Source organism: Polyergus mexicanus, unplaced genomic scaffold, assembly GCF_030449975.1.
Source record: "Polyergus mexicanus isolate NDT 795.1 unplaced genomic scaffold, iyPolMexi1.0 SCAF_17, whole genome shotgun sequence".
Taxonomy (NCBI): Eukaryota; Metazoa; Arthropoda; class Insecta; order Hymenoptera; family Formicidae; genus Polyergus; species Polyergus mexicanus.
Genome location: NW_027223337.1, coordinates 3,377,964 through 3,403,111, shown reverse-complemented (window position 1 = coordinate 3,403,111; position 25,148 = coordinate 3,377,964). Strand labels below are relative to the sequence as shown.

The following is a 25,148-nucleotide window of genomic DNA, read 5'->3' as shown; positions in this document are numbered from 1 at the left end:
TAATGACGGCTAATTCAGGATGAATTGGTAACCAGATGTTGAAATAATTGGTAGAATCATGTAGAATAAAATAGCACTTTATTTTATATTTAAGTTAAGTTAAGCAATTAATATTACTAGCGTCTGCTAACGCTAGAGAAACTAAGTACAAGAATAGGAGTCTTATAACTGTGAATTCGGAGCTTGTCGATGCGTACACCGGATTACTATGTTGAAGAGCTAGTGGTGTTAGCTGTTCGAAGTTTGAAATAGTAATGCTGGATGTTCGGCTCTCACTGAGCTCCTCCGGTCTTCGGGTGTTGGTGGGGAGATGCTGCCGTGGGAGCGCTTCGATGTACGTGGTGGGATAGGGCTCCGTATGCCGTTGCATCAAGTCTTCGCGTGCTGGTGGGATGGTCATGGGCGAGGCTAAGGTGAGTGGGAAGCGCCGCTGGTAGGGATCGCTACGTCAATCGGGGCTTCCCTCCTGTGCGTCGGGACTTCCCCGGCGCGTGAGAAGGATAGCTAGTGTTTTCGCCGTCTGCATACCAAGACTTTTATATCAACGTTTGCAGCCGTTGTTCTCTGGGCTTCCCTCTTATCTTATCGGCCGGGCGGATAAAAGTATTGATCGCCGGACGACTTGTACGTTCTAAGACTCTTATAGAATATTGCATTGAATAAAATATTATTTCTTATATGCTTAATTCCTTATTACTACCTATAATGTGATTACAAAATGCTACGTTATATAAAATACGTGTACGCGTTGCATAGCGTATTAATACGGGTATAAATTCATATAAAGATATAAAGATATAATAATATTGTGTAAAAGGTATAAAATTCTTAATATTAATGTGTGGATATATAAATGCTTGTGTACTTAATAATTAAAGCGTGTCACGGAATGCGCCGTTCTTAGTTAATAATATTACATTTGCATTGCTCTTTGCCTTAGGCTTTCAGTATGCATTATCTTATCGGGCGGCCGGATAAGATTATCGATCGACGGCGGACTTGCATTTCCGTGCACAGTCTAATACTCTTATAATACTTAACGTAGGAATAAAATATTCCCTACTGAATATTCTAATATTATATATAATAATCTTACGCTGCTTAAACTAGAGTGTGCGTATAAAATCTTGGGGATATTGAAGTTTTCACAATGTGTAAATCGTACTTCTATTCTGATACATACATATATATATATATGCATGTAAACATATATATATGACTTTTTGATATTACTCAAATTATTCCTTGCAGGTTGAAGAATCTATGTATACAACGTTTGGGTTTATGTATACGTTCCTTTATATATATATATAACGTTTTAAATTTTGTGACATTTGTAATAAAGTTTTCAGTTTCCTAATAATGTTCCCGTGGATTATAAATAAATCTTAAATTGTATGTTTTTAGTAGTAATGCAGCGAGAAGGTTTCGCGAATATACGTAGGTGTTTACAATCATGATATTTTATTTTAATGCTCAGATATATGCAATAGAATTTTGATGTCGCGGAAACAGCCGATAGACATACATATATATGTATATAGTTTGGCTATTTTGACGACTTTCCCAGGGCCGCATGTATAAAAGCTCAAAATTGTTACCTTTCCGAGGTTTTTGAACGTGTTCTCATTCTACAGACTAGTAGCTATATTTTTACGTATTTTTGATATACCGGGTGTCCAAGAAATATTGATGTGGAATATTTATATGCCGTTTTTCGTTACGAGGTACAATTCTTACCTTGTGATTATATGTATGTACGCTTGTATGTGTGTTCTATGTATGCAGTCCATATACAGGGTGGACATAAGTACTAATGCTAATTTCTAATTGCTCTCTTTACTAAATGAGCAACTTTCTTCCTATATACTGATACTCGCATAATGATTGACTCGTATAGTTTTTATATAGGGTGTCTAGTAAATACATATATGTTTTTCCCAAGTTATTATAATGAATTTTATAATTGATCTTGCTCTATTAGCATCCTTTGAGTGAGTCTGGTGAGAATTTATTGTTTATAAAAATGTGCGACTGGGACGTCACACCACCCCCCTTAAGTGCAAATTTCGGAGTGAAAGTATTTCATGGAGAATTTTGCTCATCCAGTCTGGCACGCATGTCTCTAAATGTATAAACGATAGGTATCGGATGTGTGTCATTGACGGCTGGTGCGTTAGGTACAGTTTCTATGTTTGGTTGCTCTGGCGGGTTTTGTGGAATTACATTTGGTTGTGGCTGTGGCCTATTGGCCAAATATAGCAATAAATGTGTAAAGGAACTCCAGATGGCTCCGAGTAAATGCAAGCTACAGCCATATGCCGCATGCAAAGCATAGCCGTGAATCAGTGTGTCAAATACAATCTTTACTATTCTTATTATTATAAAAATGCCGAATACGCCGGCAGTTGCCGCACCAAATGTTGTAAAACCGTTCCATATTTTAGTTAGTGTGTTGTTATAAATTTTATTCAGCGCATTTTCGTCTAATAAATTTTGCAATGAAACGGTATCGGATTGTATCGTTTGACCCGTAAAGCCTCGAGCGATGGTATGCAGAACCGCGTTCTTTTCCGCGGGGAACATAATGTGGTCTCTTAATTCGTCAAGGTCTTGTTGGGAGTAAATGCCGCTGGTGGCTAGTGATTTTGGCGCAAGGTATTTCCAAGAGAGTTTTGTTAATGGTTTGATTTCGTGAGGGGAATTTATCATGGAAGGGGTAGGGTTAAATTGCAGCCAAGTTCCTTCGATGTTGTATATTATTGGGAGTAAAGGATTACAATCTCTGAGTGTACTGTGTTTTATGACGATATGTGATTTTGGTGTCATGTATAGTGTGGCGTTTCTAAACATAATGGGCAACTCAGCATGGCACGTATTTGTTTTCCGTAGTGTAACCTCTATAGGTATACATTTAACTATGTGAATTCCTTCCCCGGCTGTGACTGCCATGTAGCCTGGAGCTTTCATCACCCGGTAGGCGAATTCATCTGGTAAAACAGCAGCAAGAGATAGGGTATTTTGTATAACCTGTTTCTCTAGTTCGCATTTCTGCATAATTATATCTTTGTATAAAGAGGTAATCTGGTTCCTCATATACTTCTCAACGTATACAAATTTTGAATTTGCGTACGTGAATAAATCTAGGTTCGTTACAGAGGTTTTTGATCTTACTTTGAAAATGTTTCCTTTTTGTGTTTCAAAAATGAACAGTTTCGGATGTTCTGTGCCATACAGTGTGTAACCGCATATTGTGTGTCTTCGTGTTAGTGTCAGTGCAAAAGTGATGTCTTGAGATTCTAGTGTGAATATTGTGGTATTTTGGTGATCTAATATGCCTTGAAATTTAGTAGAGGTGCCTTCATACAGGACGTCATATGCTTCAAACCCGCAAGCGGTATTGGGTATTCCTTCCCAAAAGGTGTAACCATCGTCCGAGTCTATACAGGATTCGTCTGATAGTTCACAAACAGTTCCGGATTTTAACATTACTTTTCCTGCGTTTAATTTTACCGGCACGTATGAGTCTTTTAGAGAGATTTTTACAGTCGCCTGGACTATCACGTCATCCTATGTGCCGTAATAGTCCGAGTATTGGATACCTTTACAGGTCCCATCTACGTTTACTTTACCCGCGAGCGTGACACTTCTATAATATGTACGATTTGATTTTAGGCCATCGATAATTTCTGCGGTTCCTACCTTCAAGAGACCCTCTTTATGCATTTGAATGCACCTAGCGCGAGATGTTTCCTGCAAATAGCTCGCGTAACCGTTATGAACGGCTGAGATGTGTGAGTGCATTCCGCAGTGAGATATGGTTCTTAAGATTTCTATTTTACATTGCGTTATATGTGTCTGCGCATAACTGGATAATTGCAATAGCTGTATGTATGTATTTACGGTTGCAGGTGTTTCGATTTCGATGTCACATTCGCCTGATCTCAGCAAGGACACAGTGGTCACGTTCAAATAGGCTCCTCCGCAATCGTACGCTATGATTGCTGATGCGCCAGAGAGCAATATGGTAAGTATCAAAACGTGGAAAACCTTAAAAATAGGAATATGATATTTGAGTATAAATGTGTAAATAATACATTTTGTTCGTGTTTGGGTAAACGTGTATATGTATGAATAAATATTTAAAATTCCTAATATTACTAGATCCAGGGGTCCAGGCTGCGCTTATAAAAATTCTTCTTTTGCGCTTTCTTTCATCCCGGATCTATAAAATATGTGCCTTTGCATAACTTCAGTTTATTCACGTGAACTACGCGTGGTTTTCCACGGAAGTCTATTCTCGCGTTGTTCATTGGTAATAATTCTAAAATTCTATATGGCCCAGTATATTGATCATCTAGCTTTCCCTTTGTGGGCTCCTTTAATAAATAAACTTTATCGTTAGCTTTAAAATTTTGAATATTGATTTTTCTATCATAATATGTTTTACTCTTTTCTTTTGATTGTATCAAGTTTTGTTTTGCTAGACCCTGTGAGTTTTTCAAAGTTTCAAAAAGGTTAGTGAGATAATCCTGATAAGGCTGTTCAGTGACGTCCTCGGGAACTACGGAGGAGGATGGAGTTCTGGGAAGATGTCCAAAAATTAGGGAATAAGGAGTATAGCTGGTTCCTTCGTGGACTGATGTATTGTAAGCAAACATGGCAGGCTTAATGTGCTCGTCCCATTCCTCATTCCGGTTAGTGTACATCTTCAAGTATTCTGTCAATACGTGATGTGAGCGTTCAATTGAACCATTTGATTGCGGGTAGTAAGCTGTCGTACGGCATTGCTTTATTTTAAAGTAGCTAGCTATTGTTTTCATCAGAGAAGTAAAAAAGGTCGGAGCTTGGTCCGTTAATAATGCTCTTGGTGCTCCATATATGCATATGAAATCTTTTATAAAGGCGTTAGCTATTGAGAAGGAATCTGCTGTTTCCATAGGAATGGCAACTGAATATTTCGTTAAAAGGTCTTGTATAGTTAAAATATAAGAATTGTTTCGGCTCGTTACTGGCAATGGTCTTACTACGTCTATAGATACTTTATCAAATGCAGTTCCTGGGGTGTCAGTGATCATCATGGGTTGTTTCGTTTTTACTCTTGTTAATTTCTTGATTTGGCAATTCCTGCAATTCTTTATGTAATCTTGTATGTCTTTCTTCATTGTGGGCCAATAGTAGTTTTGTCTAATTCGATGGTAAGTTTTATTCACACCTTTGTGTCCTCCAATCTTCGTAGCATGTTTTTCATAGATGATGTTAGCTCTCTCTTCTAGGCCAGGACATCTTATTAAAGATTTGCAAACTGTTACTATTATTGGTAAGTCTGAAAGGAATCTTTTTAAATTTTTATATACAAAAATCCATGGAACTGTATCGTATAGGTCGTGTTGCGCTATACTGATGGTTTTTAGATTTAGTTCTGTTATGGCATCCCTCAACGATTTTATTCCGTCTATAATGTCATTGTGTTCTATCTGCACTCTTTCATTTTGTTTAATAGGGATGTTTATTAAATATTTCCCGCTATTCAAATTCGTTATTTTTACTCTTGTGAAAGTTAAGTCTTTGTACGTGGGAAGTTTATTTTCTGCTGAATAATCCTTTGCGCCCTTATCGTAGGGATGTCCTTGGAGTGTGGTAAAAACGACATGGTTATCCTTTCGGGAAAGCAGTGAATCTCGCGTTTCATTAATTTTAAAATCGTTCTCTTCACCTGAAGAGCGGGGTTGTGGAGATGCAGATTCATCACTCTCGCTCTCGTTTTCTGGATCTTCGTTTAGATTTTCAGGGAAGAAGATTTGGGATGGGATTTTTGTGGTTACCGGTGGAGTTAATAAAGCATTGTCGTTTAAGTCTCTGATAATTGTTTGTTGTTGGTCAACAGGATTTAATGTGTGGTTAGTATCATTAGAAGAGAAAGTGATTGACGGTCTAGACTGTTGCGTAGCTGTCTGGTATGAGAAAAGGGATTCGTTTGAATTATCGTCTGGCTCTACTAGGGGGAGTATGGAAACGTCAGGAATAGGTGGATTTCTAGAAAGTGCATCTGCTACTACGTTAGTCTTTCCTGTTTTATATTGTATTTCATATTCGTACTCTGATAATTTTAGTCTCCATTTCCACAATCGGGAGCTGGGATCCTTGACCGAATGTAGCCAAACTAGTGGTTTATGATCTGTGAGGATTGTAAATTTCCTGCCGTATAAATACTGCCGGAAGTATGTCACACAGTAGACTACGGCTAGGCACTCTTTTTCTATGGTGGAATATCTTCCTTCCGCTTCATTCAAAGTCCTAGAAATATATGAAATAGGTAAGTCTTTCCCCATCTGTCCTTGGCTCAGCACGCCTCCTATAGCGTATCCACTGGCGTCGGTAGTTAATAAGAATGGCTCTCTAAAGTTCGGATATTGCAAAACAGGTTCTTTTAATAATTCATGCGTTAGTTCGTCAAATGCTGCTTCTTGCGACGGTGTCCATACAAAAGGCTTATCTTTCTTTAATAAATCCGTGAGAGGTTTTGCGATTTTTGAAAAGTCCCTAATGAATCGGCGGTAGTATCCCACAAGACCCAAGAATTGCTTAATGTTTTTATGATTTCTTGGTTTTGGAAAATGTTGGACTGCGATAATCTTATTTGGATCTGGTTTTACTCCATCTGATCCGATAATATGCCCTAAGTAAACTACTTCGTGCCTCAAAAATTGGCATTTGTCGGGCTGTAATTGCAGATTTGCTTCTCTTAGTCTTTGCATTAATTCTTTAATTTTTATATCGTGTTCTTCTAGAGATCTTGCATAAACAACTATGTCGTCCAGGTAAACGAATAGTTCGTTTCCTTGCAATCCGGTGAGGACGTTGTCCATCAACCGTTGGAATGTTGCGGGTGCATTTTTCAGACCGAAAGGCATCCGCTGGTACTCGTAATGTCCATACGGTGTGGAGAAAGCTGTCTTCTCTTTATCCTCTGGGGCCATAGGAATCTGGTGAAATCCCTGTGCGAGGTCAAAAATGGAGAAGTATTTTGCACTACCCAACTGGTCTAATATTTCTACTATATTAGGCAGTGGGTACGCATCTCCTATCGTTTTTTCATTCAGCTTTCGGAAGTCTATTACCATCCTCCATTTCTTTTGTCCATCGGCCGCAGATTTCTTGGGGACGATCCATAGAGGAGCGTTATACGGTGATGCTGAGGGCGTTATTATTTCATCCTTCAAAAGTTTTGTTACCTGCCTGTCTATCTCCTTCTTGTGGACAGGCGGGTACCTATACTGCTTCACATGTATCGGTAGATTGTCTGTAGTTGGAATAGTATGTTTAACCGCGGGGGTGAACGTGAGTCTTTCTCCCGAAAGATGGAAACAATCTCCGTATTCTTTAAGTATTGCATCGACGTGGTCTTTTTCTTCTTCGTTCAAATATTCAGTATTTATGATGGGTTTAAGTCGTTCCATACGACTGAGAGATACAGGAGATGCTAGAAGCATATCAGTTGTATCTTTAAGTCTAGAAAATGCTGGCTGCGCAGCTTGTTCAATGAAGGGACCTTCTTGGTCACGTGAAACTGGAAGAGTATGAATCAAGGTTGATTTAGAAGATTTCCCGTCTTCGGATAGCTCTCCTTGGCTCCTGAATTTAGTAGGCGAAGATTTCCCATTTTTGGCGAGCTCTTCGTTGCTCATAAAAGACTCCATAGGATCCCTGGAAGCGGGAGGTTGAGTGGAGTTGGTAAAACTTGATTCAGCGGAATTAGTAATAGAGAGCTTGTTTAAGCTCGTAGAATTAGTATTCTCAGAATGTAGAAGATCCTCATGTCCTGTTGACCCTGGAAGCGTGTCAATAGTGTGTTTGAGGCACGAAGATGCAGGCGTTGCATCTTGTGTAATGGTAAGACCTTCGTGGTCTTTTGGAACGGAAGATTTCCCATTATCGGCGAGCTCTTCATTGCTCATAGGATTCACGAAAATAGAAGAATTCAGCGAAGTTAGGTGCTCCTCGGAGTCACTGGGTATAAGATAGTCCTCAAGAGGCATGGGATAGACTTCTATGGTGTAGTTCTGCTCTGTTAAATTATAAGCTTTGATATGCCTCTTCCCTCGGGAATTTTTAACAAGAGCTTCACCCAGAAATAATCCCTTCGTTGGCTCGTTTCGAGGAATATAACCTTCCCTTCTTTCCGGGTTTGTTATATTGAACGCAATGTCCACTATAGTGCGCGAGGGCACCATGATCTTTTCTCTTTTGTAAAACGGTACCTGTATGCTATCAAAAGTAAGACATTTTTGTTGGTAATTGATGATAGCATTATTATCTTTCAAAAAACTGGCACCTATTATACCGTCAGCAGGTATACCGAAATTGTCTCTGACGACATAAAATTTTGTTTCTTTCCCCATAATTTCGAATACCACTGAACCCAATGTCCTTATTGGCTTTTCGGAAATGCCTTTTAATCTTAGCGTGTCTTTTGAGTTTATGGGGGTATTCTTTAATATTTTTATTTTAACTAAATTTACGGAGGATCCCGAGTCTATCATAAAAAAGCAGTATCCTTTAAAGTTTTTGCAAGTGAGGGCGATCCTTGGTTGACACGTGTTGGGTCCTAGGTTCGCCATTCCGATACTGGCTTTTTCATCTAGGGGTTCCTCGTTCACTGGTCTGATGACCGACGCTGGGTCATCGTATTCCTTTAATGGAATTTTAGAAAAAGTAGAGCCTTGATTTTTATCGTTAATGCTCAAGTTTGGCTCGTGGATGGCTCCGCTTGTATCGTTATGGGATGCGCGGTCGCTTGGGCCGGTTCCTTGGTCGCGCTTACCGTCGGGCGGCCCTCCGCGTTTCCCGACGCTTGCGTTGCGTTTCGATACGCTAATTTCCGACATTCAGTAGCCTTGTGTCCGGGATATTTGCAATAATTGCATACGATAGGGGAGTTCGGTCCTGGCTGTCCCGGTATCAAGGGTCTAATCCATGGTCGTGGGGCAAAATTGTTATGAGGGTTTTTTAATATTGATTTAGGTTGTTCTATGTCGGGAGGTCTTGGGTTATTTATATCTGATCGCGTAACAGGGAATTGTCGAGGAGTAAATTGTCTTTCGCGCTGTTTCTCTATTTCCAAATTCCTCGTAATTTTGACAGCCCATTCAATTGCTTCATCTAGGGTGCCTATGTTTCGGTGTTCCATGCGCGTGATCACGTTAGAGGGTAACCCATTTACGAAAGCTTCTAAGACCTCTCCTTCAACTTCGTTATTAAATAAACGAGGGTTATTAATGCCCTGTCGTCTGTTTCCGTCTAATATTGCGAGTTTTAAGTCTTTAATTCTACCCGCGTACTTCAAGACAGTCTCGTTTGGCATTTTGTATGCGTTGGCTAATTCTCCGCGGTATTGTGCTACGGATTTATTCGGAGCGAAAATATTCTTTAATTTGTCTAATAAATCTACGACGCGCGTATATATGTTTCCTTCAATGACTTGATACGCGTCGCCTTCAATTTTGTTAATGATAAATTGTACGAGTTGTGGCTCTTGTACAGATGGTAGTAAATCGCGGGCACGTTCGCACGCTCGGGCGAACTGGAAGATCGAAATCTTATAACCGTTAAACGGGGGAATATTTGCAACGACATCTTTTATTTTTAAGGTCGGCATGATTACGGGAGGTTCTTCCTGTTCCGGCGGGTTGGCGAATTCATCGTATGCGGACGCGGCGCGGGAAGCTTCATTCACGCGCTGTTCAAGATTGCTCACTTGCTCCGGTAATCTGCGTAATTGTGATAATTCTGTTTGGATTTTTGAAAGGACGTCGAATAACGAATTTGCATCTATTGACTCGTTAGGGCGTTTGGCTGTTTCTTCCCGTTCTTTAAGCGACATTTTCGAATGCGATTGTTTTTCACGGTCTTCTACGTATTTTTGTTTCTTTTCGATTTCCGGGTCGACGCTTACTGTACCGTGCGATCTTGTAAATTGGGCCATAACTCGGTATACGCGATTTTAAAATAGTTATCGGCTCTAATCGTTCTTAGCACAACAATTATAAAAGTAGTAATTTTAATAATGTGACAATTTATAGTAATACGTACGGTTAACTAGCATGTAATGCTATAGTTCCTTACTCCTGTAAGAATGTAGGTTAGTATACAATAAAATAAAGACAGTGTAATAATTTAGTATAACAACAAAATTATATAGCGGTTAAGCAAAATTGTAAAAATATAATAGCAGTATAATAAAAGGAATATGTATATGTGCATGTAATACTATGATAATAAAACAAGAATGTTTTTATGGTTTTTCTCCCCTCTTTTTTTCAGTTACTTTATAATTCTCGTAGCAAATTGTAAATAGAAAGCTCAAGCAAATGATAAATATAATGTCAAAGCTAATAATTGTAATATATATATATATATATATATATATATATATTTTCTTATTTATTCAAAGTTCTTCTTCATATGCCTCTATTGTTAAGATTGTAGTATCTTCATCAAGCGTTACTTCAGGCAAGTCTTCTCGAAATTCAGTAAATCTTAAAAAACATTCAAAGCATTCGTTCCCGATTCTAGAGACAGTTAGCCTTTTTCGACATTCATCGCAATAGTGGCTGGTGAGGATTCCGTTAATTATCAAAGTATGTCTAAAAACTTTACGCCAATTTTGTTTTTCAGACAGATCTGTTCTTTCACAACACTCTTGACAAAGTGTAGTTCCAACCCTTTGTTTAATATATACTGTTGTTTTTTGGCAAAAATAAACTTGTCTCGTTATCGGGGGTGGGGTTGGTACTTCGTAAATCGGCGTAAGGGGTTTCGAGAATCTATGTGGGCACATGTATATTTTATCTTATAAGCAACAATAGAATAGCAATATGAAGCGAACAATATATATATATATATGTATGTAAATAAGTTATGCAGTAAAATATAAGAATATTCTGAAAATAAAACAATGTGATTATAGGGTAAGGTATAATAAAACACACAAAATAGTATAATGTGAAATCGACAATGGTATTTTATTCGTCGCTGGCGCTAACGTTTGGAATTTGAGTCTTTTCGTAAAATTCGCGACGCGGGTCGTTCTCCAGGATTTCTGAATATGGTAACGGAGATTGTTCGACCGTAATCGGAATTAATTTGCAATCGAAGGTTCTTTTCTCAGTTAGCCGTTCGCGACATGGGGGACTCGAATTGTCTGTAATATTTAACTCGTCGGAACAATTCGCTGCTTCTCTAAATTGCGCTCTTAGTAGGCGTCGGAGCTGGTATTTCTTTCCTGCGCGACGCGTTTTTGGCATGTCTTAAGGATTCAACTTTAGTTTCGTGTAGTGACTCTCTGAGGCTCTTATTTTATCCACATAACGATATCCGTCATCCTATTCCAATCTCAGTGTGCGGAATCCTGCCTCACCAAAGAGAAGGAACAAGAAAGAGCGTGCGGAATCCTGCCTCACCACTCTCCGTTTATCGTATGTACACAAAAAAGCTTAAAGCAACGACGAGCGGCTTATCCGCCCAGAGCCGTCGCTCCGAGTTTGCGGCATTTCGAAGAGTCAACTTCCACTTTTACTAAAATCAATCACTTCTCTACTGCGTGGCGTGTCTTATTGGCTTTATAAAAATATTTAAACACTGATGTCTGTGTTACATTCGCGTTCTCAACGTGCGGAATCCTGCCTCACCGAAGAGAACGCTCCTGTTACGAGTGACGAGCGGCGTATATACCAGCTACCAGGACACTGTCACAGAACCAGGTATTGCTCAATAATTCTTTCGTAGTGATGAGCAAAATATATTCGCTCTAAATCACAACGTCAGAATGTCATTATGCTGTCTTAATATTGCAATCGAAGCACACGCAGTCGAGAATAATCACAAAATTCTAACAGCGTTAATGGAAATAAAATCTAACACGAATATGACGTGTAAATTAAATGAATTGGCAAAATCTAAATAACGCGGTGTATAATAATCGAATAAAATTATAACGGCATTATAACTCGCGGAAGAATCATTAAAATCCGAAAGCTATCAACCGAGACTCAAATTGAACGTTATATCGCGCACAATTCACTTCTGAAAGAAAATGGTTAGACACAATCAATTCACAGGTAGGCTTATGCTATCCCACCGCTGCCACCAAAAATATGTCACGTCCCAGTATTCGAAGTTTTCAAAAAAAAAACTATTCTCTATTTTAAGAACATGAACATATAATACTAATTGTAGTAATAAATCTGAGTAGTATTTATTAATTATTTTTAGTGTAATTTTCCTTTATAAATGAGATATTTTATTTTCTTTTTCGGTCACCCTGCAGTTCACCGGGTCTACCGGGGACCATAAGACTAATAACCCGTCAACGATTGTGTAAAATTAATAAGTAATATTTCCTTAATTAATAAGTATTATTTCCTCTTACCCTTTATGATTATATGTGTTAGTGATTGATATGATGGATTCTCCCTGTAGCTGGTCCTCCAAATTGATTACTGATAAGCGCTCTTAATTATTGTAATGACGGCTAATTCAGGATGAATTGGTAACCAGATGTTGAAATAATTGGTAGAATCATGTAGAATAAAATAGCACTTTATTTTATATTTAAGTTAAGTTAAGCAATTAATATTACTAGCGTCTGCTAACGCTAGAGAAACTAAGTACAAGAATAGGAGTCTTATAACTGTGAATTCGGAGCTTGTCGATGCGTACACCGGATTACTATGTTGAAGAGCTAGTGGTGTTAGCTGTTCGAAGTTTGAAATAGTAATGCTGGATGTTCGGCTCTCACTGAGCTCCTCCGGTCTTCGGGTGTTGGTGGGGAGATGCTGCCGTGGGAGCGCTTCGATGTACGTGGTGGGATAGGGCTCCGTATGCCGTTGCATCAAGTCTTCGCGTGCTGGTGGGATGGTCATGGGCGAGGCTAAGGTGAGTGGGAAGCGCCGCTGGTAGGGATCGCTACGTCAATCGGGGCTTCCCTCCTGTGCGTCGGGACTTCCCCGGCGCGTGAGAAGGATAGCTAGTGTTTTCGCCGTCTGCATACCAAGACTTTTATATCAACGTTTGCAGCCGTTGTTCTCTGGGCTTCCCTCTTATCTTATCGGCCGGGCGGATAAAAGTATTGATCGCCGGACGACTTGTACGTTCTAAGACTCTTATAGAATATTGCATTGAATAAAATATTATTTCTTATATGCTTAATTCCTTATTACTACCTATAATGTGATTACAAAATGCTACGTTATATAAAATACGTGTACGCGTTGCATAGCGTATTAATACGGGTATAAATTCATATAAAGATATAAAGATATAATAATATTGTGTAAAAGGTATAAAATTCTTAATATTAATGTGTGGATATATAAATGCTTGTGTACTTAATAATTAAAGCGTGTCACGGAATGCGCCGTTCTTAGTTAATAATATTACATTTGCATTGCTCTTTGCCTTAGGCTTTCAGTATGCATTATCTTATCGGGCGGCCGGATAAGATTATCGATCGACGGCGGACTTGCATTTCCGTGCACAGTCTAATACTCTTATAATACTTAACGTAGGAATAAAATATTCCCTACTGAATATTCTAATATTATATATAATAATCTTACGCTGCTTAAACTAGAGTGTGCGTATAAAATCTTGGGGATATTGAAGTTTTCACAATGTGTAAATCGTACTTCTATTCTGATACATACATATATATATATATGCATGTAAACATATATATATGACTTTTTGATATTACTCAAATTATTCCTTGCAGGTTGAAGAATCTATGTATACAACGTTTGGGTTTATGTATACGTTCCTTTATATATATATATAACGTTTTAAATTTTGTGACATTTGTAATAAAGTTTTCAGTTTCCTAATAATGTTCCCGTGGATTATAAATAAATCTTAAATTGTATGTTTTTAGTAGTAATGCAGCGAGAAGGTTTCGCGAATATACGTAGGTGTTTACAATCATGATATTTTATTTTAATGCTCAGATATATGCAATAGAATTTTGATGTCGCGGAAACAGCCGATAGACATACATATATATGTATATAGTTTGGCTATTTTGACGACTTTCCCAGGGCCGCATGTATAAAAGCTCAAAATTGTTACCTTTCCGAGGTTTTTGAACGTGTTCTCATTCTACAGACTAGTAGCTATATTTTTACGTATTTTTGATATACCGGGTGTCCAAGAAATATTGATGTGGAATATTTATATGCCGTTTTTCGTTACGAGGTACAATTCTTACCTTGTGATTATATGTATGTACGCTTGTATGTGTGTTCTATGTATGCAGTCCATATACAGGGTGGACATAAGTACTAATGCTAATTTCTAATTGCTCTCTTTACTAAATGAGCAACTTTCTTCCTATATACTGATACTCGCATAATGATTGACTCGTATAGTTTTTATATAGGGTGTCTAGTAAATACATATAGGTTTTTCCCAAGTTATTATAATGAATTTTATAATTGATCTTGCTCTATTAGCATCCTTTGAGTGAGTCTGGTGAGAATTTATTGTTTATAAAAATGTGCGACTGGGACGTCACACTATGTACGCAAGTTTTGGTCGTTCGGAACGTCTTAGTTACGTGTCAGTAAGTGAGTTTAATCAAAAATTCTTGTAAGATGTTAACGAAGTTGAGGATATACGTTTTTCTGCGCACAAAGCTGAGATCGCTATGTACGCAAGTTTTGGTCGTTCGGAACGTCTTAGTTACGTGTCAGTAAGTGAGTTTAATCAAAAATTCTTGTACAATGTTAACGAAGTTGAGGATATACGTTTTTCTGCGCGCAAAGCTGAGATCGCTATGTACGCAAGTTTTAGTCGTTCGGAACGTTTTAGTTACGTGTCATTAAATGAGTTTAGTCGAAAATTCTTGTACAACGTTAAAGAAATTGAGGATATACGTTTTCCTGCGCACAAAGCTGAGATCGCTATGTACGCAAGTTTTGGTCGTTCGGAACGTCTTAGTTACGTGCCAGTAAGTGAGTTTAATCAAAAATTCTTGTACAAGGTTAACGAAAATGAGGATATACGTTTTTCTGGGCACAAAGCTGAGATCGCTATGTACGCAAGTTTTGGTCGTTCGGAACGTCTTAGTTACGTGTCATTAAGTGAGTTTAGTCGAAAATTCTTGTACAACGTTAAAGAAATTGAGGATATACGTTTTCCTGCGCACAAAGCAGAGATCGCTATGTACCCAAGTTTTGGTCTTTCGGAACGTCTTAGTTGCGTGTCAGTTAGTGAGTTTTGTCTAAAATTCTTGTGCAACATCAAGGAAATTGAGAATAACCGTTTCACGGCATACATTATTAAAATCGCTATGTACGCAAGTTTTGGTCGTTCGAAACGTCTTAGTTACGTGTCAGTAAGTGAGATTTGTCTAAAATTCTTGTGCAACATCAAGGAAATCGAGAATAACCGCTTCACGGCACATTGTTAAAACCGCTATGTACGCATGTTTTGGTCGTTCGGAACGTCTTAGTTACGTGCCAGTAAGTGAGTTTATTCAAAAATTCTTGTACAAGGTTAACGAAAATGAGGATATACGTTTTTCTGCGCACAAAGCTGAGATCGTTATTTACGCAAGTTTTGTTCGTTCGGAACGTCGTAGTTACGTGTCAGTAAGTGAGTTTAGTCGAAAATTTTTGTACCACATTAAGGAAGTTGAGGATATACGTTTTTCTGCGCACAAAGCTGAGATCGCTATGTACGCAAGTTTTGGTCGTTCGGAACGTCTTAGTTACGTGTCAGTAAGTGAGATTGATCGAAAATTCTTGTACAACGTTAAAGAAATTGAGGATATACGTTTTTCTGCTCACAAATCTGAGATCGCTATGTACGCAAGTTTTGTTCGTTCGGAACGTCTTAGTTACGTGTCAGTAAGTGAGATTTGTCTAAAATTCTTGTGCAACTTCAAGGAAATTGAGAAGAACCGCTTCACAGCATACATTGTTAAAATCGCTATGTACGCAAGTTTTGGTGGTTCGGAACGTCTTAGTTACGTGTCAGTAAGTGAGTTTAATCAAAAATTCTTGTACAATGTTAACGAAATTGAGGATATACGTTTTTCTCCGCACAAAGCTGGGATCGCTATGTACGCAAGTTTTGTTCGTTCGGAACGTCTTAGTTACGTGTCAGTAAGTGAGATTAGTCGAAAACTTTTGTACAACATTAAGGAAGTTGAGGATATATGTTTTTCTGCGCACAAAGCAGAGATCGCTATGTACCCAAGTTTTGGTCGTTCGGAACGTCTTAGTTACGTGTCAGTAAGTGAGATTTGTCCAAAATTTTTGTGCAACATCAAGGAAATTAAGAAGAACCGCTTCACGGCATACATTGTTAAAATCGGTATGTACGCAAGTTTTGGTCGTTCGGAACGTCTTAGTTACGTGTCAGTAAGTGAGTTTAATCAAAAATTCTTGTACAATGTTAACGAAATTGAGGGTATACGTTTTTCTCCGCACAATGCTGGGATCGCTATGTACGCAAGTTTTGGTCGTTCGAAACGTCTTAGTTACGTGTCAGTAAGTGAGATTTGTCTAAAATTCTTGTGCAACATCAAGGAAATCGAGAATAACCGCTTCACGGCACATTGTTAAAACCGCTATGTACGCATGTTTTGGTCGTTCGGAACGTCTTAGTTACGTGCCAGTAAGTGAGTTTATTCAAAAATTCTTGTACAAGGTTAACGAAAATGAGGATATACGTTTTTCTGCGCACAAAGCTGAGATCGTTATTTACGCAAGTTTTGTTCGTTCGGAACGTCGTAGTTACGTGTCAGTAAGTGAGTTTAGTCGAAAATTTTTGTACCACATTAAGGAAGTTGAGGATATACGTTTTTCTGCGCACAAAGCTGAGATCGCTATGTACGCAAGTTTTGGTCGTTCGGAACGTCTTAGTTACGTGTCAGTAAGTGAGATTGATCGAAAATTCTTGTACAACGTTAAAGAAATTGAGGATATACGTTTTTCTGCTCACAAAGCTGAGATCGCTATGTACGCAAGTTTTGTTCGTTCGGAACGTCTTAGTTACGTGTCAGTAAGTGAGATTTGTCTAAAATTCTTGTGCAACTTCAAGGAAATTGAGAAGAACCGCTTCACAGCATACATTGTTAAAATCGCTATGTACGCAAGTTTTGGTGGTTCGGAACGTCTTAGTTACGTGTCAGTAAGTGAGTTTAATCAAAAATTCTTGTACAATGTTAACGAAATTGAGGATATACGTTTTTCTCCGCACAAAGCTGGGATCGCTATGTACGCAAGTTTTGTTCGTTCGGAACGTCTTAGTTACGTGTCAGTAAGTGAGATTAGTCGAAAACTTTTGTACAACATTAAGGAAGTTGAGGATATCTGTTTTTCTGCGCACAAAGCAGAGATCGCTATGTACCCAAGTTTTGGTCGTTCGGAACGTCTTAGTTACGTGTCAGTAAGTGAGATTTGTCTAAAATTTTTGTGCAACATCAAGGAAATTAAGAAGAACCGCTTCACGGCATACATTGTTAAAATCGGTATGTACGCAAGTTTTGGTCGTTCGGAACGTCTTAGTTACGTGTCAGTAAGTGAGTTTAATCAAAAATTCTTGTACAATGTTAACGAAATTGAGGGTATACGTTTTTCTCCGCACAATGCTGGGATCGCTATGTACGCAAGTTTTGTTCGTTCGGAACGTCTTAGTTACGTGTCAATAAGTGAGTTTAGTCGAAAATTCTTGTACAACGTTAAAGAAATTGAGGATATACGTTTTTCTGCGCACAAAGCTGGGATCGCTATGTAGGCAAGTTTTATTCGTTCGGAACATCTTAGTTACGTATCAGTAAATGAGTTTAGTCGAAAATTTTTGTACAACATTAAGGAAGTTGGGGATATACGTTTTTCTGCGCACAAAGCAGAGATCGCTATGTACCCAAGTTTTGGTGGTTTGGAACGTCTTAGTTACGTGTTAGTAAGTAAGTTTAGTCGAAAATTCTTGTACAACATTAAGAAAATTGAGGATATATGTTTTTTTGCGCACAAAGCTGAGATCGCTATGTACGCAAGTTTTGATCGTTCGGAACGTCTTAGTTACGTGTCAGTAAGTGAGATTTGTCTAAAATTCTTGTGCATCATCAAGGAAATCGAGAATAACCGCTTCACGGCATACATTGTTAAAACCGCTACGTACGCATGTTTTTGTCGTTCGGAACGTCTTGGTTACGTAGCAGTAAGTGAGTTTAGTCGAAAATTCTTGTACAACATTAAGGAAGTTGAGGATATACGTTTTTCTGCGCACAAAGCTGAGATCGCTATGTACCCAAGTTTTGGTCGTTCGGAACGTCTTAGTTACGTGTCAGTAAGTGAGTTTAATCAAAAATTCTTGTACAATGTTAACGAAATTGAGGGTATTCGTTTTTCTCCGCACAAAGCTGGGATCGATATGTACGCAAGTTTTGTTCGTTCGGAACGTCTTAGTTACGTGTCAATAAGTGAGTTTAGTCGAAAATTCTTGTACAACGTTAAAGAAATTGAGGATATACATTTTTCTGCGCACAAAGCTGGGATCGCTATGTACGCAAGTTTTATTCGTTCGGAACATCTTAGTTACGTATCAGTAAATGAGTTTAGTCGAAAATTTTTGTACAACATTAAGGAAGTTGAGGATATACGTTTTTCTGCGCACAAAGCAGAGATCGCTATGTACCCAAGTTTTGGTTATTCGGAACGTCTTAGTTACGTGTCAGTTAGTGAGTTTTGTCTAAAATTCTTGTGCAACATCAAGGAAATTGAGAATAACCGTTTCACGGCATACATTGTTAAAATCGCTATGTACGCAAGTTTTGGTCGTTCGGAACGTCTTAGTTACGTGTCAGTAAGTGAGATTTGTCTAAAATTCTTGTGCAACATCAAGGAAATCGAGAATAACCGCTTCACGGCATACATTGTTAAAACCGCTATGTACGCATGTTTTGGTCGTTCGGAACGTCTTAGTTACGTGTCAGTAAGTGAGATTTGTCTAAAATTCTTGTGCAACATCAAGGAAATCGAGAATAACCGCTTCACGGCATACATTGTTAAAACCGCTATGTACGCATGTTTTGGTCGTTCGAAACGTCTTAGTAACGTGTCAGATAGTGAGATTTGTTTAAAATTCTTGTGCAACATCAAGGAAATCGAGAATAACCGCTTCACGGCATACATTGTTAAAACCGCTATGTACGCATGTTTTGGTCGTTCGGAACGTCTTAGTTACGTGCCAGTAAGTGAGTTTATTCAAAAATTCTTGTACAAGGTTAACGAAAATTAGGATATACGTTTTTCTGCGCACAAAGCTGAGATCGTTATTTACGCAAGTTTTGTTCGTTCGGAACGTCTTAGTTACGTGTCAGTAAGTGAGTTTAGTCGAAAATTTTTGTACAACATTAAGGAAGTTGAGGATATACGTTTTTCTGCGCACAAAGCTGAGATCGCTATGTACGCAAGTTTTGTTCGTTCGGAACGTTTTAGATACGTGTCATTAAGTGAGTTTAGTCGAAAATTCTTGTACAATGTTAACGAAATTGAGGATATACGTTTTTTGCGCACAAAGCTGGGATCGCTATGTACGCAAGTTTTGTTCGCTCGGAACGTCTTAGTTACGTGTCACTAAGTGAGTTTAGTTGAAAATTCTTGTACAACGTTAAAGAAATTGAGGATATACGTTTTTCTGCGTACAGAGCTGGGATCGCTATGTACGCTAGTTTTGTTCGTTCGGAACGTCTTAGTTACGTGTCCGTAAGTGAGATTTGTCTAAAATTCTTGTGCATCATCAAGGAAATCGAGAATAACCGCTTCACGGCATACATTATTAAAACCGCTATGTACGCATGTTTTTGTCGTTCGGAACGTCTTAGTTACGTGTCAGTAAGTGAGATTTGTCTAAAATTCTTGTGCAACATCAAGGAAATCGAGAATAACCGCTTCACGGCACATTGTTAAAACCGCTATGTACGCATGTTTTGGTCGTTCGGAACGTCTTAGTTACGTGCCAGTAAGTGAGTTTATTCAAAAATTCTTGTACAAGGTTAACGAAAATGAGGATATACGTTTTTCTGCGCACAAAGCTGAGATCGTTATTTACGCAAGTTTTGTTCGTTCGGAACGTCGTAGTTACGTGTCAGTAAGTGAGTTTAGTCGAAAATTTTTGTACCACATTAAGGAAGTTGAGGATATACGTTTTTCTGCGCACAAAGCTGAGATCGCTATGTACGCAAGTTTTGGTCGTTCGGAACGTCTTAGTTACGTGTCAGTAAGTGAGATTGATCGAAAATTCTTGTACAACGTTAAAGAAATTGAGGATATACGTTTTTCTGCTCACAAAGCTGAGATCGCTATGTACGCAAGTTTTGTTCGTTCGGAACGTCTTAGTTACGTGTCAGTAAGTGAGATTTGTCTAAAATTCTTGTGCAACTTCAAGGAAATTGAGAAGAACCGCTTCACAGCATACATTGTTAAAATCGCTATGTACGCAAGTTTTGGTGGTTCGGAACGTCTTAGTTACGTGTCAGTAAGTGAGTTTAATCAAAAATTCTTGTACAATGTTAACGAAATTGAGGATATACGTTTTTCTCCGCACAAAGCTGGGATCGCTATGTACGCAAGTTTTGTTCGTTCGGAACGTCTTAGTTACGTGTCAGTAAGTGAGATTAGTCGAAAACTTTTGTACAACATTAAGGAAGTTGAGGATATATGTTTTTCTGCGCACAAAGCAGAGATCGCTATGTACCCAAGTTTTGGTCGTTCGGAACGTCTTAGTTACGTGTCAGTAAGTGAGATTTGTCTAAAATTTTTGTGCAACATCAAGGAAATTAAGAAGAACCGCTTCACGGCATACATTGTTAAAATCGGTATGTACGCAAGTTTTGGTCGTTCGGAACGTCTTAGTTACGTGTCAGTAAGTGAGTTTAATCAAAAATTCTTGTACAATGTTAACGAAATTGAGGGTATACGTTTTTCTCCGCACAATGCTGGGATCGCTATGTACGCAAGTTTTGTTCGTTCGGAACGTCTTAGTTACGTGTCAATAAGTGAGTTTAGTCGAAAATTCTTGTACAACGTTAAAGAAATTGAGGATATACGTTTTTCTGCGCACAAAGCTGGGATCGCTATGTAGGCAAGTTTTATTCGTTCGGAACATCTTAGTTACGTATCAGTAAATGAGTTTAGTCGAAAATTTTTGTACAACATTAAGGAAGTTGAGGATATACGTTTTTCTGCGCACAAAGCAGAGATCGCTATGTACCCAAGTTTTGGTGGTTTGGAACGTCTTAGTTACGTGTTAGTAAGTAAGTTTAGTCGAAAATTCTTGTACAACATTAAGAAAATTGAGGATATATGTTTTTTTGCGCACAAAGCTGAGATCGCTATGTACGCAAGTTTTGATCGTTCGGAACGTCTTAGTTACGTGTCAGTAAGTGAGATTTGTCTAAAATTCTTGTGCATCATCAAGGTAATCGAGAATAACCGCTTCACGGCATACATTGTTAAAACCGCTACGTACGCATGTTTTTGTCGTTCGGAACGTCTTGGTTACGTAGCAGTAAGTGAGTTTTGTCGAAAATTCTTGTACAACATTAAGGAAGTTGAGGATATACGTTTTTCTGCGCACAAAGCTGAGATCGCTATGTACCCAAGTTTTGGTCGTTCGGAACGTCTTAGTTACGTGTCAGTAAGTGAGTTTAATCAAAAATTCTTGTACAATGTTAACGAAATTGAGGGTATACGTTTTTCTCCGCACAAAGCTGGGATCGCTATGTACGCAAGTTTTGTTCGTTCGGAACGTCTTAGTTACGTGTCAATAAGTGAGTTTAGTCGAAAATTCTTGTACAACGTTAAAGAAATTGAGGATATACATTTTTCTGCGCACAAAGCTGAGATCGCTATGTACGCTAGTTTTGGTCGTTCGGAACGTCTTAGTTACGTGTCAGTAAGTCAGATTTGTCTAAAATTCTTGTGCATCATCAAGGAAATCGAGAATAACCGCTTCACGGCATACATTGTTAAAACCGCTATGTACGCATGTTTTTGTCGTTCGGAACGTCTTAGTTACGTAGCAGTAAGTGAGTTTAGTCGAAAATTCTTGTACAACATTAAGGAAGTTGAGGATATACGTTTTTCTGCGCACAAAGCTGAGATCGCTATGTACCCAAGTTTTGGTCGTTCGGAACGTCTTAGTTACGTGTCAGTAAGTGAGTTTAATCAAAAATTCTTGTACAATGTTAACGAAATTGAGGGTATACGTTTTTCTCCGCACAAAGCTGAGATCGCTATGTACCCAAGTTTTGGTCGTTCGGAACGTCTTAGCTACGTGTCAGTAAGTGAGTTTAATCAAAAATTCTAGTACAACGTTAAAGAAATTGAGGATATACGTTTTCCTGCGCACAAAGCAGAGATCGCTATGTACCCAAGTTTTGGTTATTCGGAACGTCTTAGTTGCGTGTCAGTTAGTGAGTTTTGTCTAAAATTCTTGTGCAACATCAAGGAAATTGAGAATAACCGTTTCACGGCATACATTGTTAAAATCGCTATGTACGCAAGTTTTGGTCGTTCGGAACGTCTTAGTTACGTGTCAGTAAGTGAGATTTGTCTAAAATTCTTGTGCAACATCAAGGAAATCGAGAATAACCGCTTCACGGCATACATTGTTAAAACCGCTATGTACGCATGTTTTGGTCGTTCGGAACGTCTTAGTTACGTGTCAGTAAGTGAGATTTGTCTAAAATTCTTGTGCAACATCAAGGAAATCGAGAATAACCGCTTCACGGCATACATTGTTAAAACCGCTATGTACGCATGTTTTGGTCGTTCGAAACGTCTTAGTAACGTGTCAGATAGTGAGATTTGTTTAAAATTCTTGTGCAACATCAAGGAAATCGAGAATAACCGCTTCACGGCATACATTGTTAAAACCGCTATGTACGCATGTTTTGGTCGTTCGGAACGTCTTAGTTACGTGCCAGTAAGTGAGTTTATTCAAAAATTCTTGTACAAGGTTAACGAAAATTAGGATATACGTTTTTCTGCGCACAAAGCTGAGATCGTTATTTACGCAAGTTTTGTTCGTTCGGAACGTCTTAGTTACGTGTCAGTAAGTGAGTTTAGTCGAAAATTTTTGTACAACATTAAGGAAGTTGAGGATATACGTTTTTCTGCGCACAAAGCTGAGATCGCTATGTACGCAAGTTTTGTTCGTTCGGAACGTTTTAGTTACGTGTCATTAAGTGAGTTTAGTCGAAAATTCTTGTACAATGTTAACGAAATTGAGGATATACGTTTTTTGCGCACAAAGCTGGGATCGCTATGTACGCAAGTTTTGTTCGTTCGGAACGTCTTAGTTACGTGTCACTAAGTGAGTTTAGTTGAAAATTCTTGTACAACGTTAAAGAAATTGAGGATATACGTTTTTCTGCGTACAGAGCTGGGATCGCTATGTACGCTAGTTTTGTTCGTTCGGAACGTCTTAGTTACGTATCAGTGAGAGAGTTTAGTCGAAAATTCTTGTACAACATTAAGAAAATTGAGGATATATGTTTTTTTGCGCACAAAGCAGAGATCGCTATGTACGCAAGTTTTGGTCGTTCGGAACGTCTTAGTTACGTGTCAGTAAGTGAGATTTGTCTAAAATTCTTGTGCATCATCAAGGAAATCGAGAATAACCGCTTCACGGCATACATTGTTAAAACCGCTATGTACGCATGTTTTTGTCGTTCGGAACGTCTTAGTTACGTGTCAGTAAGTGAGATTTGTCTAAAATTCTTGTGCAACATCAAGGAAATCGAGAATAACCGCTTCACGGCACATTGTTAAAACCGCTATGTACGCATGTTTTGGTCGTTTGGAACGTCTTAGTTACGTGCCAGTAAGTGAGTTTATTCAAAAATTCTTGTACAAGGTTAACGAAAATGAGGATATACGTTTTTCTGCGCACAAAGCTGAGATCGTTATTTACGCAAGTTTTGTTCGTTCGGAACGTCGTAGTTACGTGTCAGTAAGTGAGTTTAGTCGAAAATTTTTGTACCACATTAAGGAAGTTGAGGATATACGTTTTTCTGCGCACAAAGCTGAGATCGCTATGTACGCAAGTTTTGGTCGTTCGGAACGTCTTAGTTACGTGTCAGTAAGTGAGATTGATTGAAAATTCTTGTACAACGTTAAAGAAATTGAGGATATACGTTTTTCTGCTCACAAAGCTGAGATCGCTATGTACGCAAGTTTTGTTCGTTCGGAACGTCTTAGTTACGTGTCAGTAAGTGAGATTTGTCTAAAATTCTTGTGCAACTTCAAGGAAATTGAGAAGAACCGCTTCACAGCATACATTGTTAAAATCGCTATGTACGCAAGTTTTGGTGGTTCGGAACGTCTTAGTTACGTGTCAGTAAGTGAGTTTAATCAAAAATTCTTGTACAATGTTAACGAAATTGAGGATATACGTTTTTCTCCGCACAAAGCTGGGATCGCTATGTACGCAAGTTTTGTTCGTTCGGAACGTCTTAGTTACGTGTCAGTAAGTGAGATTAGTCGAAAACTTTTGTACAACATTAAGGAAGTTGAGGATATATGTTTTTCTGCGCACAAAGCAGAGATCGCTATGTACCCAAGTTTTGGTCGTTCGGAACGTCTTAGTTACGTGTTAGTAAGTAAGTTTAGTCGAAAATTCTTGTACAACATTAAGAAAATTGAGGATATATGTTTTTTTGCGCACAAAGCTGAGATCGCTATGTACGCAAGTTTTGATCGTTCGGAACGTCTTAGTTACGTGTCAGTAAGTGAGATTTGTCTAAAATTCTTGTGCATCATCAAGGAAATCGAGAATAACCGCTTCACGGCATACATTGTTAAAACCGCTACGTACGCATGTTTTTGTCGTTCGGAACGTCTTGGTTACGTAGCAGTAAGTGAGTTTAGTCGAAAATTCTTGTACAACATTAAGGAAGTTGAGGATATACGTTTTTCTGCGCACAAAGCTGAGATCGCTATGTACCCAAGTTTTGGTCGTTCGGAACGTCTTAGTTACGTGTCAGTAAGTGAGTTTAATCAAAAATTCTTGTACAATGTTAACGAAATTGAGGGTATACGTTTTTCTCCGCACAAAGCTGGGATCGCTATGTACGC

At 38.5% G+C, this 25,148-nt stretch overlaps 1 protein-coding gene across 1 annotated transcript; it reads right to left on the bottom strand.

The window, feature by feature from the left end:
* Positions 1-2,085: 2,085 nt before the first annotated feature.
* On the bottom strand, positions 2,086-3,489 carry LOC138940823 (uncharacterized). Its single transcript, XM_070310045.1, has one exon. The coding sequence runs from the start codon at positions 3,487-3,489 to the stop codon at positions 2,086-2,088; it is 1,404 nt and encodes a 467-aa protein (XP_070166146.1).
* Between the last annotated feature and the right edge of the window lie 21,659 nt (positions 3,490-25,148).